General features: G+C 45.0%; 1 protein-coding gene across 1 annotated transcript; it reads right to left on the minus strand.

Moving 5' to 3' along the window:
* Window positions 1–488: 488 nt before the first annotated feature.
* On the minus strand, window positions 489–16,223 carry LOC132388805 (zinc finger protein 850-like). The gene is made up of 3 exons (XM_059961224.1): window positions 16,034–16,223; window positions 15,432–15,599; window positions 489–4,359 (listed from the first exon to the last, which is right to left on the minus strand). The coding sequence occupies exon 3, from the start codon at window positions 3,963–3,965 to the stop codon at window positions 2,064–2,066; it is 1,902 nt and encodes a 633-aa protein (XP_059817207.1). The 5' UTR covers window positions 3,966–4,359; window positions 15,432–15,599; window positions 16,034–16,223; the 3' UTR covers window positions 489–2,063.
* Between the last annotated feature and the right edge of the window lie 768 nt (window positions 16,224–16,991).

The following is a 16,991-nucleotide window of genomic DNA, read 5'->3' on the forward strand; positions in this document are numbered from 1 at the left end:
GCTCTGCCTTTCTCCTTCTCAGCTGCTTCCAGCTGCTTTAATTTAATTTCATATTCCAACCTTAATTTCTCAAACTATAATTGAGCCGTCCCACTAGCTGGTACCTTTTCAGGGATATTTTCCAATACCTCAACTGTAAACACATTCTTCACAATACAATACTGAGTTATGGCCATTCGCACCTCTGGCTTTTTCATTGACAACCTCACCTCTGCGAGATTTAGCCCCTTCGCCATATTTATCAAGTCCAATTTGGTGGCCGCCTCTAGCGGTTCCAGAGTCGGGTTTTCTATAAATTCATCCACATCCATCTTTGCTGGTTTCCCGTCTGGCTACCCGTGTACCAGATGCAAGTTTGGACTCCTTTTCCCGATTCACTGGCCTCCCAATTTGATGTCAAATCTCAAGACGAGAACCCCAAGTTGTTACGTACCCCATAACTGGGTTACTTACCAGCAAAGATAGAGAGGTCCGTTGAAGTCTGATGGTACCATTTTTAACAGTATTTATTGAAAAATATACACAAAAATAATTTCAATGCAAACATACAGATAATATACGTCGTCAATACTAATTCTAAAAGCGCGGGTATAATAATAATCAATAAGAAAAAATTCTATCGTTGTCTAGGAGATAATGTATTGTCCGATGGAAATATAAAAGTCACTCAAGTTTGTGCAGGCTGCAGCCTTTTGTTGGAGTCAAGAGAGAGAGATGTTTTAAACTTGCCGGCTTTCCTTTTTATGATGTCAATCCTTCGAGAGTTCTGTTTTTGTAGTCGGTCCTTTAGCTAAGCCGTTCCGTGGAAAACTCGTCATCCGGGCAAGGATGGACAGACGGGATTTCTATCGTTTCCCTGGTGCGTCTAAAGGGGTTGTTCCCCAGACCCTCTTTTATCGTTACTCACAGGTTCTCAGATGTCAATCAGGTTGGAATGATGCAATCTCTCAGCCAGCCCCCTCGGCTCATTCCCTGAGGGCTTCAACTAAATAGTACGGAACTCAATACACTATTCCATCTCCAAGTGACAATGACCATTTCCCGTGGCTTTGTATCGCTGAGGGGCTGGGACATTAAAAACCCCATGTGGATTCTGCGTGTCTTTCTCTCATTTCCTGGGTCTCCTGACCTGAATTCATAGCGATCTTGCGATTCTCAAAAAGGAGGGGGCTACGTTGTACCCTTCGGCCCCTCAGAGGTTGGGGCGTAACAAAATATAACTCCCAAACAAGGCTTGAGAGTCTTGAGATGGTAAAGTATGGAAGTTCAGTTCATCCACGGAATAGGTAACGAGAGAGAGATATTTGTAATCCAGGGTAAATGTCGAGAGAAGGCAATTACGTCGAATTCCAAAGGTTCCATTGTAGTAAAATGAGAGAACAGTTGCTGTAGATTTTATGCTTCATCGTTCCAAATCCACATACGAATTATCACCGAAAGTGACTTGTCACAAGGGGTATCATCTTCAAGTGTATTATCACACCACACCCCGCCAAGCGTTAACACAAAAGTAGTCTTCACAGGATACCTTAAATCTGATCCACACCTATGGATCAAACAAGGTGACAACCACACATTCGATGCATGGTGAATCAATACTTAACCCACACTTGTGGGCATAGGAAAGCTCTAAACAGTGACTCTTGGCCACTAGTTCCCTGGTTTCGATCCTTCCATTTTCCCTCCTTTATCTCCGTCTGACTCTGAGTGTCTGATTCCTCGGTTAAAACTAAACAAGCTGTGAGTGATGTAAACAAGCTGCAAGCCAGACTGATTTGCCTTCTTAATCACTCTCTCTCTTAAAATGAATGTCCTCAGCAAGCAAAAGCAAGGGATTAATAACAATGAGAACTGACTGGTGTGCCAGTAGTTGGGATGACTGAATGAATCCTTTCCAACATTCTGAGCAGGTGAATAGCTCAGAATGTGTGAACTGACTGGTGTTTCTGTAGGGTGGAGGACTGAGTGAATCCCTTCCCACAGACTGAGCAGGTGAATGGCTTCTTCCCAGTGTGAACTTTCTGGTGTCTCTGTAGGGTGGATGAATCAGTGAATCTCTTCCCTCATTCTGAGCAGATGAATGGCTTCTCCCTAGTGTGAACTCGCTGATGTCTCAGTAGGTGCGATGACCGAGTGAATGCCTTCCCACATTCTGAGCAGGTGAATGGCTTCACCCCAGTGTGAACTCGCTGATGACTCTGCAGGTTGGATATCCGAGTGAAACCCTTCCCGCAGTCTAAGCAGGTGAACGACTTCTCCCCAGTGTGAACTCGCTGATGTCTCAGTAGGTGGGATGACAGTGTGAATCCCTGCCCACAGTCTGAGCAGGTGAACGGCTTCTCCCTAGTGTGAACTCGCTGATGTTTCAGTAGGTGGGATGACCGAGTGAATCTCTTCCCACATTCTGAGCAGGTGAATGGCTTCTCCCCAGTGTGAACTCGCTGATGACTCTGTAGGCTGGATGACCGACTGAATCCCTTCCCACATTCTGAGCAGGTGAATGGCTTCTCCCCAGTGTGAACTCGCTGATGTACCTTCAGTTGGGATGAGCAAGTGAATCCCTTCCCACAGTCTGAGCAGATGAACGGCTTCTCCCCAGTGTGAACTCGCTGGTGTATCAGTAGGTGAGATGACATAGTGAATCCCTTCCCACAGTCTGAGCAGGTGAACGGCTTCTCCCCAGTGTGAACTCGCTGGTGAATCAGTAGGTGAGATGACATAGTGAATCCCTTACCACAGTCTGAGCAGGTGAACGGCTTCTCCCCAGTGTGAACTCGCTGGTGTTTCACTAGAGTCGATTCCAAAGTGAATCCCTTCCCACAGTCCGAGCAGGTGAATGGACACTCCTTGGTGTGAAATCGCTGGTGAGCCTTTAGGTCAGATGACTGAGTGAATCTCTTCCCACAGTCTGAGCAGGTGAATGGCTTCTCCCCAGTGTGAACTCGCTGGTGACACTGTAGGGTGAATAACCGTGCGAATCTCATCCCACAGTTCGAGCAAGTGAACGGCCGCTCCCCGGTGTGAACTCGCTGGTGTGTCATCAGGTTAGATGAGGAAGTGAATCCCTTCCCACAGTCTGAGCAGGTAAACGGCCTCTCCCCAGTGTGAACTCGCTGATGAACCTTCAGTTCAGCTGACTTAATGAATCCCTTCCCACAGTCTGAGCAGGTGAATGGCCTCTCTCCAGTGTGAACTCGCTGATGAACTATCAGTTCAGTTGAGTTAATGAATCCCTTCCCACAGACTGAACAGGTGAACGGCCACTCCCCAGTGTGAACCACCTGATGTACCTTCAGGTTAGATGAGAAAGTGAATCTCTTCCCACAGTCTGAGCAGGTGAACGGTTTCTCCCTGGTGTGAACTCGCTGGTGTACCTTAAGTGTCGATGAGAAAGTGAATCCCTTCCCGCATTCTGAGCAGGTGAATGGCTTCTCTCCAGTGTGAACTCGCTGATGACTCTGCAGGTTGGATAACTGAGTGAATTCCTTCCCACAGACTGAGCAGGTGAACGACTTCTCTCCAGTGTGAGATTGCTGGTGTCTCTGTAGGCTGGATGAATGAGTGAATCCCTTCCCACATTCTGAGCAGGTGAACGGTTTCTCTCCAGTGTGAACTCGCTGATGACTCAGCAGGCTGGATGACGAAATGAATTTCTTCCCACATTCTAAGCAGATGAATGGCTTCTCCCCAGTGTGAACTCGCTGATGACTCCGCAGGCTGGATGACAAAGTGAATTTCTTCCCGCATTCTAGGCAGATGAATGGCTTCTCCCCAGTGTGAACTTGCTTATGATTCTGCAGGTAGGATGACCGAGTGAATCCCTTCCCACAGACTGAGCAGGTGAATGGCTTCTCCCCAGTGTGAACTCGCTGATGTACCTTTAGGTCAGATGACCGAGTAAATCCCTTACCGCAGTCTGAGCAGGTGAATGGCTTCTCCCTTGTGTGAACTGACTGGTGAGCCATTAGGTCAGATGACCGAGTGAATCCTTCCCCAGAAATTTAGCAGATGACCAGCTTCTGACTGGTGGGTCCACAGGTGGGATGACAGACTAAATATTTTTTTTACACACAGAACAGGTGAATGACCTTGCCCAATGTGAACTTACTGATGTACCTTCAGTTGAGATGACTGACTGAATCCATTCCCACAGCCTGAGCAGAAGAATGGGCTCTCCCCTGTGTAAAATAATGGAGGTGCCAGTTGGTCAAATGACTGAGTGAATCCTGCCCCGTAGTCTGATCAGATAGGAAGGTTGATTGAATCCCTTGCTTCACCTCTTAAATATCTAGACAGAGACAGCAAAACTGGTGTGCCATGTTTGAGCTTCTGGGAGACAAATTCCTTCTCGTTTTTAACCTGTAAAAAGATTTACAAAATGCATCAACGGGAGTAGGACAACACTTCAGATGAGATTACTTGAGTTGCCAAGGTTTGATCCAGCATCACACTGTTATAGTGAGGTTCCACCCAAGTTGGACAGAGAAATCAACTTCTAACTGGGCACAGTGCTGGTATCTGGAATAACCATCAATTCCCTGATGCTCTTCTTGTTTCTATAGGAATGGGGCATTTCTGCCATCTCAAATCTGTGACCTGGCTCAGTTTGGCTCTCTCCATTGGTATTATTCCCTGTTCCTGCTGAGCTGCATGGGTGCCTGGCCACACAGTAACTGAAACATTCTCACACAAATAGTCTTTCTTAATGGGCAGCTGGAATTTTCCCATATGTATTATTAACTTAAAGTGCCACAGTTTTAATGCCTTATAAAAATTTCCTGCTGAGATGAATAGTTGGTCCACACAGCTGTTCAATGGACACAGAGTGAATCTTTGAATTATTTCAGGCCCTTGCAGAAAAGTACCAACACAGAAACAGGCCCTTTGGACAATCTAGTTTGTGCTAAACTATTTAAACTGCCCACTCCCACAACCCTACCATTCAGGTACCTACACAAACCTCCTTAAATTCAGCTCGAATTCTCCACTTGTGTTGGCTGCTCATTCCACACCCAGATAACCATCTGTGTGAAGAAGTTTCCCCTCACATTTCCCCTTAACATTTCACCTTTCACCCTTAACCCATGGCTTCTGGTTGTAGTCGCACACCATCTCCGTGGTAAAAGCCAGCTTGCATTTAGTCTATCTATGCCCCTCTATCACAATCAAATCTCCCCTCAATCTTCTACATTCCAAGGAATAAAATCCTATCCTGTTCAATCTTTCCTTGTTACCAAAGTCACCCAGACCTGGCAACATCCTTGTGAATTTTCTCTGAACTCTCAGAACCTCTTTTACAACTTTCATGTAGGTAGGTGACCAACACTGCACAAAATATTCCAAATTAGGCCTCACCAATACCTTCTACAAGTCAACATAACATCTACCTACTGTTGATAGTGCTTTGGTTCATGAAGGCCGATGGGCCGAAATCTTTCTTTCCATCTCTATCTAACTGTGGCACCACTTTCAGTGAATTACGGACTTGTATTCCCAGGTCCCTTTCTTCTACAACACTCCTCAGTGCCCAACCAGTCAAATACAACACCTCACTCTTGTCTGCATTGAATTTCATTTTCCATTTCGCAAACCATTTTTCCAGCTGGTCCAGGTCGCACTATAAGCCATGATCATCTTCCTTGCTGTCCACTACACCCCAATCTTGTTGTCATCAACAAATTTACTGATGCAGTTAACCACAGTAATCCAGATTACTGATATAGATGACAAACAACATCAGATCCAGCACTGATCCCTATGACACACCACTGGTCAAAGGGTTCCAGTCAGAGAGGTAACCATCTGCTACCATACTCTGGCTTCTCCCAAAGACAGTGTCTCGTCCGATTTACTATCTCATCTTGAATGTTGAGTGACTGAACCTTCTTGACCAACCTCCCATATAAGACTTTGTCAAGTGCCTTGCCGAAGTCCATGTAGACAACATCCACTGCCTTGCCTTCATCCACTTCCCTGATAACTTCCTCGAGACTCTATAAGATTGGTTAGACATGACCTACCATGCACAAAGCTATGCTATCCATCCTTAATCAGTCCACATCGATCCAAATACTTATTTCCAGTTCCTGCACATATGTTAGAATAACTTTCCCCCTGCTGATGTCAAGCTTACCAAGGTACAATTTCTTAGTTTATTTTTAGAGCCTTTCTTGAACAGCAGAACAACATTGGCTGTCCTCCAATCTTCCAGTACCTCACCTGTCACTAAGGATGATTTAAATATCTGTGCTTGGGCCCCTACAACTTCTGCACTTGTCTTCCACAGGGTCCGAGGGAACAATTTGTCAGGCACTGGGGATATATTCCTGGTAATTTTCCTTCATACGGCAACAAGATTACCTCTGTAATCTGTACAGTGTCCATGAAGCTGATGCTACTTTGCCTCACATCTACAGACTCTGTGTCAATCTCCTGAGTAAATACGAATGCAGAAAAAATCTCCCCAATCTATTTTGTCTCCTCATATGGATTACCATTCTGATCTTGCAAAGGATTAATTTTTTCCCTTGCAATTTTTTGCACTTAACATATCTGCAGAATCCATGCCTTCTTTCATCAGTGTTCACTTGAATTTCCTGTATCTCATAAGTAGCCCATTTGTTCCTATCTGCCTGTATGCACCTCCTTTTTATTGATCTGGGAGTGATCAAAACACTATCAAAACAAAGGGATGATACAGCTGCATGTTGGGGGGTGGGGGTAAGTGGGGTTAAACTAAATTTGCAGGGGGAATGGATGCCTGAATAACAGAACAGATAGTGGAGGGGTTTTGAAGACAGGTGTTGTTCAGAACTCAGACAAAGTCAGGAATGAAAAACATTGAGCATGATGCAGTGAATATGCTGAGCCCTGTATATCTCAATGCAAGGTGCATGATAGGAAAGGTGGATGTGTTCAGGGAATGGATCAACACCTGGAATTAAGACACTAGGATCTGGCAACTGTGGACTGGGACAGGCTGCTTTATGGCAAAGGTGTGCTTGGTCAGTGGGAGGCCTTCAAAGTGTAATTTTGAAAGTACAAAGTTGGTATGTGTTTGTCAGAATAAAAGGTAAAGATAGAAACTGCAGGGAACCTTGGATTTCAAGATATATTGAGACACTGGTGAAGCACAAAATGGAGTTGCATAACAGGGATCGGCAGGCAGGTTCTTTTGAAGTGTAAAAAATACAAGAGAACACATAAGAGGTAAATCAGGATGGCTAAGAGAAGACATGAGGTTGCCCTTGCAGAAAAGATTAATCATCAAGGACTCCAGGGATAGATTAAGAGCAAAAGGATTGTAAGGCACAAAGTTGGTTCACTGTAAGACCAGAATGGCAATCCACGTATGGAACCAAAGCAGATGGGGGAGATCTTAAATATGTTTTCATCTCTATTTACTCAGGAGATAGACAAAGGTTCTATTGGAGTGTGAAAAAGCCACATTAAAATCATGGACACTGTACAGATTAAAGAAGAGATGTTATTTCACTGTTCAACATAGAACATTGAGCATTGAAATCTACATCATATTCCAGGCCATTCAGCCTACAACATTGTGCCAACCACGTAACTTACTCTAGAAACTGCCTAGAATTTCCCTAGCAAATAGCCCTCTATTTTTCTAAGCTCCATGTGCCTATCTAAGAGGCTGTTAAAACACCCTATTGTATCTGCCTCGACCACCGCTGCTGGCAGTGGATTACACGTACCCACTATTTTCCAGGTAAAAAACTTACCCTTGCCATCCCCTCGGTAGCTATTTCCAAGCACCTTAAAACTATGCCCTCTCGTGTTAGCCATTTCAACCCTGGGGGAAAAACCTCTGACTATCCACACGATCAATGCCCTTCATCACTTTATAAACCTAAAAAAGGCTCTGAGCATTAGAAAGTAAGTTTGCTTTGAGGATCTGTTAGAATTATGAGGGTATAGATAGGGTAAATGCAAACAGCTTTTTCCGCTGAGGTTGGGTAGGATGACAACGAGAGGTCATGGGTAAGTGGGGAAGGTGAAAATTTAACGGTACCATTTGGGAAAGCTCTCTAATGAAATGGTCGTGAGAGTGGGGAATGAGATGCCAGCAAAAGTGGTGAATATAAGCCCGGTTTCAACAATAAGAGAAGTTTGATAGGTACTTGGATGGTAGGGGCATGAAGGGTGATTGTCCCAGTGCAGGTAGTTGAATTAGACAGCTTAAATGTGTTCTCGGCATTGACTAGGTGGGCCAAATAGCCTGTTTCTCTACTGAACTTCTCCATGTTTCTATGACAGAGAAGCTGGCCAAACTTGTAAGGGGAAAGGTAGCAGTGACAACAGAGCAGCAATGGCTGGAGTTTCTGGGAGCAATTCGGCAGCTGAGTGATCGATGCAGCCCAATGAAGTGGAAGCATAGGAAAGGCAGGAGAACACAACCATGGTTAAAATGAGAAGCCAAAGCAACAGAAAAACCAAAGAGAGAGCAAACAACCAAGAGCAAAAACTATTGGGAAGCTTTTAGAAACCAACAGAAGATGACTAAAAAAAAAGTCAGATGAGCTCGCATGGATTTATGATTTGTAGTCATTAATGAGTCTTGGTAGCACCCAACAGTCTGAGGCATTCAGAAGAATAAAATATCCGGGGCCTCAATATCTCTTGAAAACCAAGGTTCCCTGCATCAGTTACCTTTCAACGTTTATTTTGACAGACACATACAAACTCAACACACTCAAAATTTCACTTCTGAAGGCCTCACACTTACCAAGTACTCCTTTGCCAGAAAACAGCCAGTCACAAACCACACTTATCAGATCCTTTCTGATACCATCAAAATTGACCTTTCTCCAATTTAGAACATCAATCCATGGTCCAGACCTCTCTTTTTCCATATTTGCTTTTGAATCTCATGGCATTACGATCACTAATTTCTGTCATCAGCCCTGGATCATTTCCTAACAGCTTATTGCACACTTCTACGTTGGGAATCCTATGCACTGATTAAGGGCACATTTGACAAACTTTACCCCATCTAGTCCTTTTATATTATGGGAGTCCTAGTCAATATATGGAAAGTTAAAATCACTTACTGCATCAACCTTTGTTTCTTGGCATGGTCTGCAATCTCTCTAAAAACTTGTTCCTCTAAATCCCTCAGACTATTGGGTGCAACAAAGTCCCAATCATGGCTACAATATCATAATTCCCTGCCCTGAGCTCATCTGGCTTTCCTACGATACTTCTTGCTTTATGATATACACAGCTCAGCACATTCATCGCACCATGCTCAGCCATTTGATTGCTGATTCCATCTGAGGACTGAACAACATCTGACCAAGCCTTTAAAGGCGGGAATCTGTCCCCCCAGTTTAACTCCCTACTGCTCCAATACTTACCAACTAAGTTAGCCAACATGATTAAAACAAATAACATGGATGGCCTGACAATGACCAAAATCGAATGTGACGAGCTTTAACATATTGTTGGGACCTGACTTTCAAATCCCAATCTACCCTGAAGGGAACTAATATTAACGGTGTAGATGTTCAGTGGGAAGAAGGACACAAGAGGGCGATATCTGGGGATCAGAAATGGGAAGAAAAACCTACCAAGAGACAGGTGGGGACAACAACCCGTTTTCAAATTAACAAGCTAGGATGCTTCCTGCCGTGAGTACCATCCCTCAGGAAGAGCCCAACGGAACATTGCAAGTTGCTGGAATTCCAATTCCGTTTATGATTGATATGCCGGCAACCACAGCCACTCTCAATCAGGAAGTAATATCGGAAAATGGATTCCAGCTATCAAACACTACAATCACTCTGTCTGGGTTCGAAGGCACGGAACGCACGTATTCACATACACAGCCACTGCAGGTGGAATTCCAGGGGGATTGAGAAAAGCCAGTATTATGCACCCCTCTAGGGACAAAGTTCCCAGTCACAGAGTGGATAAAGGAAGAGAGAACATTGTACTACTGGCCGAAGTTCCGGATTTCCTTTGGTGACAAACAGGACAGGTGGTTCCCCATACACCGTGAGGGTTTGCCTTGGGTTCAAGCCAAAGAGCCTAGGGTTCCTTGCCTACACCCTGATGCAACAAGCCTCCAGCACCTAGGGAGGCTGGCCAGACTTGGCCGCATGCCAACTCTGATACTGGAAGGACTCAGGTGAAGACAGGACATCTGGTAAGACACTCTTTTAATATTGACTGAACCCAAGAGGCTGTACCCCATCTTTGCGCAATTTCAGGCCATGAAATTGGCCTTGCTTGTTAATTTCTAAAACTGCCCCCCATCTGGATCACCATGAAAAGAGGACAGAGATTCCCATCCATTCTGCTATATCCCCTCAAGCCCGAGGCAATGTTTTATGAGAATGGAAGCCCTTTTGTGGATCCAGCAGGGAAACAATTTTCTGGTGATGCGATAGTAACTGACAGTGAAGTATTTGAGCGGGATTCTTTTGAAACAGCTGTCTCGTCCAGAAGCCTGAGCTGTTTGCTCTGACTTGTGCCTGTATCCGAGCAACAGATAAAAGTGAGAACAATTACACGGACTCCCGTTATGCATTTGGAGTTGTACATGACTACCGGGCTCTCTGGGAACATGGGGATTCCTGACTTGCTCTGGCCACCCCATTAGTAATGCCACCTTTGTAAACAACTTACTCACTGCTCCACAGCTACCTTGAGTTCTGGCCATTATTAATGTGCGGCCCACACCCGCATGTCCAAACAGGTCACTAAACCCAATGCTTTAGCAGATTACACAGCGAAAAGTGCTGCACAATCCTCGATAGTTGTAGTCTCCTCGGGTTCCCATCAAGCAATCCTCCATGACTCAGGCAGAACAAGTTTGCCAGACATGCGAGAGTTACGTACTTCTCAGGGGGACACCTGTGAGGAGGAGTGCAAGCTGTGGTCCCAGATGGGGTGCCAGAAAGACCCCGACCCAGGTTTTTGGAACACCACAGTGGGACAGGTTTGTGTTCCTACACAGTTTTTACCTATATTGGTCAATTATGTACACACCTGGAAAAGGAGGGAATGGTTGCTAACCTGCACCCTGCACACCGGGTACGACTCCCTTGACCATTTTGACAGGTTTGTTTGGCACGGACTCCGCAAGGTCAGTGAATGGGCCAAAACGTGCATGCAGTGCCAAGTTGATGTTACTGAATTGCCTAGAATACATTGCTATAGATACTGCTTAGTTATTACAGAAGTATTTAATAGATGGATTGAAGCTATTCCAACTACCAATAATACTGTTATGACTGTTGTGAAGGTATTATTACGGGATATAATTCCCAGGTACGGCCTGCCAGAGATGCTGAGCTCTGACAATCGCCCACACTTCGTGGCGAAAGCAAGCGAAGGGGTGTGTAACAAACGAGCTATCAAGCAACAATTCCACTCTGTACACCACCCACGGGCCGCTGGCTTATTGTAAAGTGTCAATGGCGCTCTGAAGAGTAAATTGGCCAAACTAACAGCGGAGACTGGACTCACTTGGTTGAAGGTTCTACTGTTAGACCTATTCCACATGAGGGTCACCCCACAGGGGAAATCAGTGTTGTCACCAACTGAAATCATTTATGGACGGCCCATGAGGACACCCTGTGGACCAAGACCTTGTGCACCATTGTTCTCAGAAAGTCTACCAGGTAAATTGGATATGCATACCCTAGGGGAAGAGATGGGGAAATGCATATGCCAACTAAACAAACTTTTCCAAGCATTACATTCACAGGTACGATTGGCTTACAAGGAAGAGAACTACCACGCAGAGAGGAGTGACTATCCCACCCAAGAACCTGGGAATTTTGACCTGACCAAGAACTGGGATTGAGGGAAACTCAGAACTTGGTGGAGAGGAGCATATTAGGTGTTACTGACCACTCCACGGCTCTGAGACTGAAGGGGCAATCTCGGTGGATATATCGAACAGACTACAAACGTGTTACTGAAGGAACTGAGTAGAAGGGCTCTCTCGGAATAAAGGAAAATGTATTGGTTGATAGTGGTGTGTCGAACCTCGAGGTTTCTTGCCATGGACTGTCATTTTAAGAGAGAGTGCCTGAGTGATGTCATCCGCCAGCTTTCTCAGCTGCTGTTTGATTCTTACTGAGAGAGAGGGAGGGGTGGAATTATTTGACTCTGCAGCGTGTTTACACTTGCTCACAGCTTGTGTTTACCTAGCTCGGAGTTTGCTTTATTTAAGCAAGGACAGTCAGAGACAGACAGTCAGACGGAGAGAAAGAAAGAGGATGGAAGGTTGGAAACAAAGGACCTAGTGGCCGAAGTTCGCTGTTTGAACTCTCCTGTGCCCACAGAACAATACTGAATGTGTGATTGTCACTTGGTTTGATCCACTGGAGTGGATCTTTATGTTTGGCAGTGTCCTGTGAAGACCACTTGTGCCAACCCTTGCCTGGGGGTGGTAACTCACTTGTACAGGGTACCCCGTGACAAATCACTGTTGGTGATAATTCCTATAATCCATATGGGGATTTTGATGGAGTATCCCGTGGCTACTACTTTTGTTAACCCTTAATTGGATTTGGGTGCGTTATCTGGTGACCACTTGTGAGAAAGGTATTCTGTGGAAATCACTGTCGGTAATACTTTGTGTGTTGGATCGGGATTGAGAGTACCTTGTGGAATCTACCTGTGTGTTAACCCTTGCCTGGGTGGTAGTTCCCTTTGAAGACGGTACCCCTGTTATCAGCTAGTTTTGGTGATAATTCAAATGTGGATTTGGAACGAAGACGGATAAGATCTTCGGCGACTGTTATCCTGTTTTACCACCGTGGAACTTGTGGAATTGGAAGCAATTGCCTACTCTCGACATTCACCTTGGATTACAAATATCTCTCTTTCATCATTTATTCGGGGGATGAGCTGAACTTTCATACTTTACCATCTTCAGACTCTAAGCTTGGTATTCCCTGAGCTCAATGGTTTGGGAGTTATATTTACACATATGTATACACATAACACTGTTAACCATAGAACACTACAGCACAGTACAGCCCCTTCAGCCCTTCATGTTGTGCCGATCCATATAACCCTTAAAAAAAATGTACTAAATCCACACTACCATATAACCCTCTATTTTTCTTTCATCCATGTGCCTGTCCAAGAGGCTCTTAAATAGCCCTAATGTTATAGCCTCCAACACCATCCCTGGCAAGTCATTCCAGGTACCCACAAACCTCTGTGTAAAAAAAACTTACCACTGATGTCTCCCCTAGACTTCCCTTCCTTAATTTTGTACATATGCCCTCTGGTGTTTGCTATTGCTGCCCTGGGAAACAGAGACTGACTATCCACCCTGTCTATGCTTCTCATAATCTTGTAGACCTCTATCAAGTCCCCTCTCATTCTTCTACTCTCCAAAGTGAAAAGTCCCAGCTCTGCTAACCTTGATTCATATGACTTGTTCTCCAACCAGGCAACATCCTGGTAAATCTCCTCTGCACCCTCTCCATAGCGTCCACCTCCTTCCTATAATGAGGTGACCAGAACTGAACATAATACTCTTAAAGTGCAGTCTCACCAGAGATTTGTAGAGTTGCAACATGACCTCTCTACTCTTGAACTCAATCCCCTGTTAATGAAGCCTAGCATACCATAGGTCTTCTTAACCACCATATCAACCTGTGCAGCAACCTTGAGGGATGTATGGATTTGAACCCAAAGGTCCCTTTTGATTGTTTTGATTAAGTTGTTATAGTATAAGTAGATACAAATAAAGATAGTGGTGTTAATATCAAAACCAGACTCCATGTCTGGTCTATAGCTGCTGGTTCAATTAAATTGTTACAGGTATGTAACACTGGTGTTCGTGTTTATGTCTTTGAGAGGGATCACCCCAGCATCCAGGGTCCCCATTTTAACACATTTCTGTGTCACTGTCACACCGATGCCGAACAGGTAGTACTAGGGGCCTGCTGGGTTTGTGCCGAAATTCTGCAGCATAGTAAAACTATGATTCCAATGTCAGTAATCCCTCTCAGCCAGAGTGAGGAACTCTCAGCCTGGGCTTTCACAAATTACGCCAGGGGAAGAGAGATGAGGAACTGTGGTCCAGTCAGAGATGATTGTGGCTGTCAGTGTTTTGAGGGATGGTATCTCAGGCTCCCACCAAACACAACTTCCTAGACTGGGAAACATGCATCCTGACCATACTTGCAGGGGCCTAGCAGCGGAGAGGAATAACTGAGACTGAGTGATTTTGGATGATCACTTTTCTCTCCTGTGGAGTAGCCAGGAATCCACCAAAGATAATCAATTTGGCTACAGCACTTGAGGAGCCGGCCACAATACTGCAGAAGCTCTGACAGAAACAGAGACCCAAGTAACAGAAATATCCACTGAAATGATTGCAATCCAGCAAACAGTCATACAGAATCATATGGCTTTAGATTTTATCCTCACTTAGAAAGAGGGAACCTGTGCTATTAGTGACATAGAATGCTGCACCTATATCCCTGATGAGTCTACCAACATTACATCCCTTTCCGAGCACACTGCCAGGGAGATTGATAGCATCAAGAAAGTAGGGCAGGATTTACACAGGTTCACCGAAGGGTCGAAATGTTAGTATTTGAAGGCCTGTTTGGTAATATGTGAGGCATGATATTGCATTATGGCTTAATAGTTGTGCACATCATTGTTATATTTACTGTTGTGCACTGTTTTTATCCATTGATAAGTCAATGTTGTACACGGTTGCTTTCTCTGTGAAAAAATTACTGCTTGATCATGTAATGATCAAAAGGAGGGAGTGGTGAACTATGTAAAAGGGTTAACACTTCCTTAAACAATAGCCGCCTGTTCCTCTGAAAGAAATTGCTGATGATCAGCCAATGTACCAAGCCATGCTGAGCCATATTTCTTCTTGAGGGTAGCTAGCTAGGGTTTCTGGATGTTTATCTGAATTGTGCCCTCATGCGTAGAGATAGGACAGCTTCAGTCTGTCCTGTGTGTGTAAGCCATTATGACTATTTTGTAATTTATCTTAAGGGTCTGTAATATAGTAAATAACTTTGGTTCCAACCTGCCTTGTGTGGTGGGTATCTGGACAGATATACCTGTGGTGTAAGGGGAATTGTTAGTCAGTTAGTGGATTGGGCGGGAACAGTCACAGACTGTTCCTGTTTGAACGACTAACTGAGTAAGTCCCAGGTGCTTGAAGTAAAGAGTTTGTATTTATATGGTCTTTGAGTGACTTTTTCCAGATTCGACTTCCACAGAATGGGAGTGGTTTTAAAGGGCTGGGCTGCTGGAAGCACATTACCAGACCTGGAGTGATTGCAACTGGGTCTGACAGAGGCATAACTGGTTCTGCTGGGCACATTCAGTCTCCCTCCAACTATTTCTCACCATCCTTTGTACAGGTATGTAATGTCTAAAGGACCAGTGTTTGAGTAAATGAGACTCACCAAACTTTCTCCTGACTGAATCACTGGAATCTCCGAGTCAGATGGATTCTCTTCAGTTGATGCTCTCAATCCTCGGGCTGGTTCACTTGTTGATGTTCCCTCATCTTCAGTCGTGGTTTGCTTCCAGTTGGGGTTTTTATTCCAATAAATCTCTCACCGCTGGTCTGACTTTAACATGAAAAATAATGAAGCACATTGACAATAGTAAGGAGAACCAAACATTTCTGCTTAATGCGACTAAGAGCAAAACTCATTGAAATTTAAATGTTGAATATAATGATCTCAGTGAACAATCTTTTATTGTCACTCACACGTCACAAAAAGATATGGGAGAAGAAGGAGCCATCATTCAGTCATGGTAAGACACAAGATACAGGAACAAAATTAGTTGATTCGATCAATCTGGTTTGCCCAACATTCAACCATGGCTGATTTTCATTCCAACACCATATTCCTGCCTTCCTCCTGTAACCCTGAAGCTACTTAGCAATCATCAATATATTAATCTCTGTCATAAACATAACCAAATGGCAGCCTCAACCACCCTCTGCGGCAACAAATTCCACAGATCAGACATCCTTTGGCTGAAGAAATTTTCTCACCTCAATTTTAAAGGGAAGTGTCTTTATTCTGAGCCTGTGCTATCCTCTCCATGTCCACTGTATCCAGGCTTTCCAGCATTCGGTAGGTTTACTTAACCATACATCCCTCCACCAACCCCACTGTCCCTCTGAACTCCATTGAGCACAGGTCCACAACCATCAAATGCTCCTCATACATAAAGCCGATCATTCCTGAGATTATTCTTGTAAACCTTGTTCGCAACACACCACGTGATCGTGCGTCACAAAGCGGGGGGCGGGGCAGATCTGCGGCACACAGCCTCACGTGACCTGTTGGCGGGACTCCCCTTTCAGTGCTGAGAAAATAGACAGCCTGGGCTCCTGGTTTGGATCGCTTAATGCAGATTCCGTGAAGCCGATACATTTCTGAAGAGCCCAGATAACTGGGTACTAAATGAGTAATAGGCCCTCATTTCGGGGCTCAAGGCCAACATCGGATCTCCCCGCCCGGGATCGGTCTCAATACTCACCGATTCTTCAGCCCGCAGACAGTGATCCCAAATCCGCAGAACGCAACCCACCTGGAGACTGTGAGCATGCGCAAAGATATTGGCGCATCATCCGGAGGGCGGGGCCTCGGAAGCGACGCAGAGTTGCAGCTCATCTGTGGTTAAATGGGAGGGGCAAATCGGATCACGTGACTCCTCCTCGCGCGCGCGCGCGCGCGCTCTCTCTCTCTCTCTCTCCACCCACCCCCCCCCCCCCCCCCTTCCCGGGGCAGTGACTCCAGCTGTCCATTACTCTTTGGAAAGAAGCAAACATGCCACTCACATCTCCTCTCACCCTAAATGTATTAGACATTTCACCCCCAGGAAAAATATATCGTCTGTCCACTCTATTTATTCCTCTCGTAATCCTATAAATGTCCATCCAGTCTCACCCCAGTCTGCGCCGCTCTGGAGTAAACAACACAAGTTTGTGCAACCTCTCGTTACAG

The sequence above is a fragment of the Hypanus sabinus genome, unplaced genomic scaffold (genome assembly GCF_030144855.1).
Source record: "Hypanus sabinus isolate sHypSab1 unplaced genomic scaffold, sHypSab1.hap1 scaffold_414, whole genome shotgun sequence".
NCBI classification, from domain to species: Eukaryota; Metazoa; Chordata; class Chondrichthyes; order Myliobatiformes; family Dasyatidae; genus Hypanus; species Hypanus sabinus.

Excerpts from the sequence above, each read along its gene's own strand:
- LOC132388805 (XM_059961224.1), bottom strand. The coding sequence starts at position 3,965 with ATGGCTCACCAGTCAGTTCACACAAGGGAGAAGCCATTCACCTGCTCA.